This window comes from Corvus brachyrhynchos, unplaced genomic scaffold (assembly GCF_000691975.1).
Source record: "Corvus brachyrhynchos isolate BGI_N302 unplaced genomic scaffold, ASM69197v1 scaffold443, whole genome shotgun sequence".
Taxonomy (NCBI): Eukaryota; Metazoa; Chordata; class Aves; order Passeriformes; family Corvidae; genus Corvus; species Corvus brachyrhynchos.
The window spans coordinates 247446-247687 of NW_008237220.1; the positions used below are offsets into that span (position 1 = coordinate 247446).

General features: G+C 65.3%; 1 protein-coding gene across 1 annotated transcript in view; it reads left to right on the forward strand.

The window, feature by feature from the left end:
* The window catches only part of SV2A (synaptic vesicle glycoprotein 2A), a 7881-nt gene extending 7684 nt beyond the window's left edge, over positions 1-197 (forward strand). Inside the window, exon 12 of the mRNA XM_017728891.1 lies at positions 1-197. This exon is cut by the window's left edge and continues 684 nt beyond it. Within this exon, the coding sequence (XP_017584380.1) occupies positions 1-83 (83 nt within the window). The 3' untranslated portion in view covers positions 84-197.
* Positions 198-242: the final 45 nt, after the last annotated feature.

Here is a 242-nt window from a genome sequence, read left to right on the forward strand (position 1 = left end):
GCCTGTTGGCCTCAGCCGCGCTGGCCCTCGGCAGCTCCCTGGCCCTCAAACTGCCCGAGACACGGGGGCAGGTCCTGCAGTGATGGGGGGCTGGGGGAGAGGGACCCCCCTCCCCGGGGCACCCCCTAAACCCAGCGTTTCCCCCCCTCATGCCCCTGGGATTAGTCGCGTTAGACACTGTGAAACGTCTTCTTGGAGCATTTGGGATCTTTTTCATTTGCACTTGGACCCCCCCCTCCCCC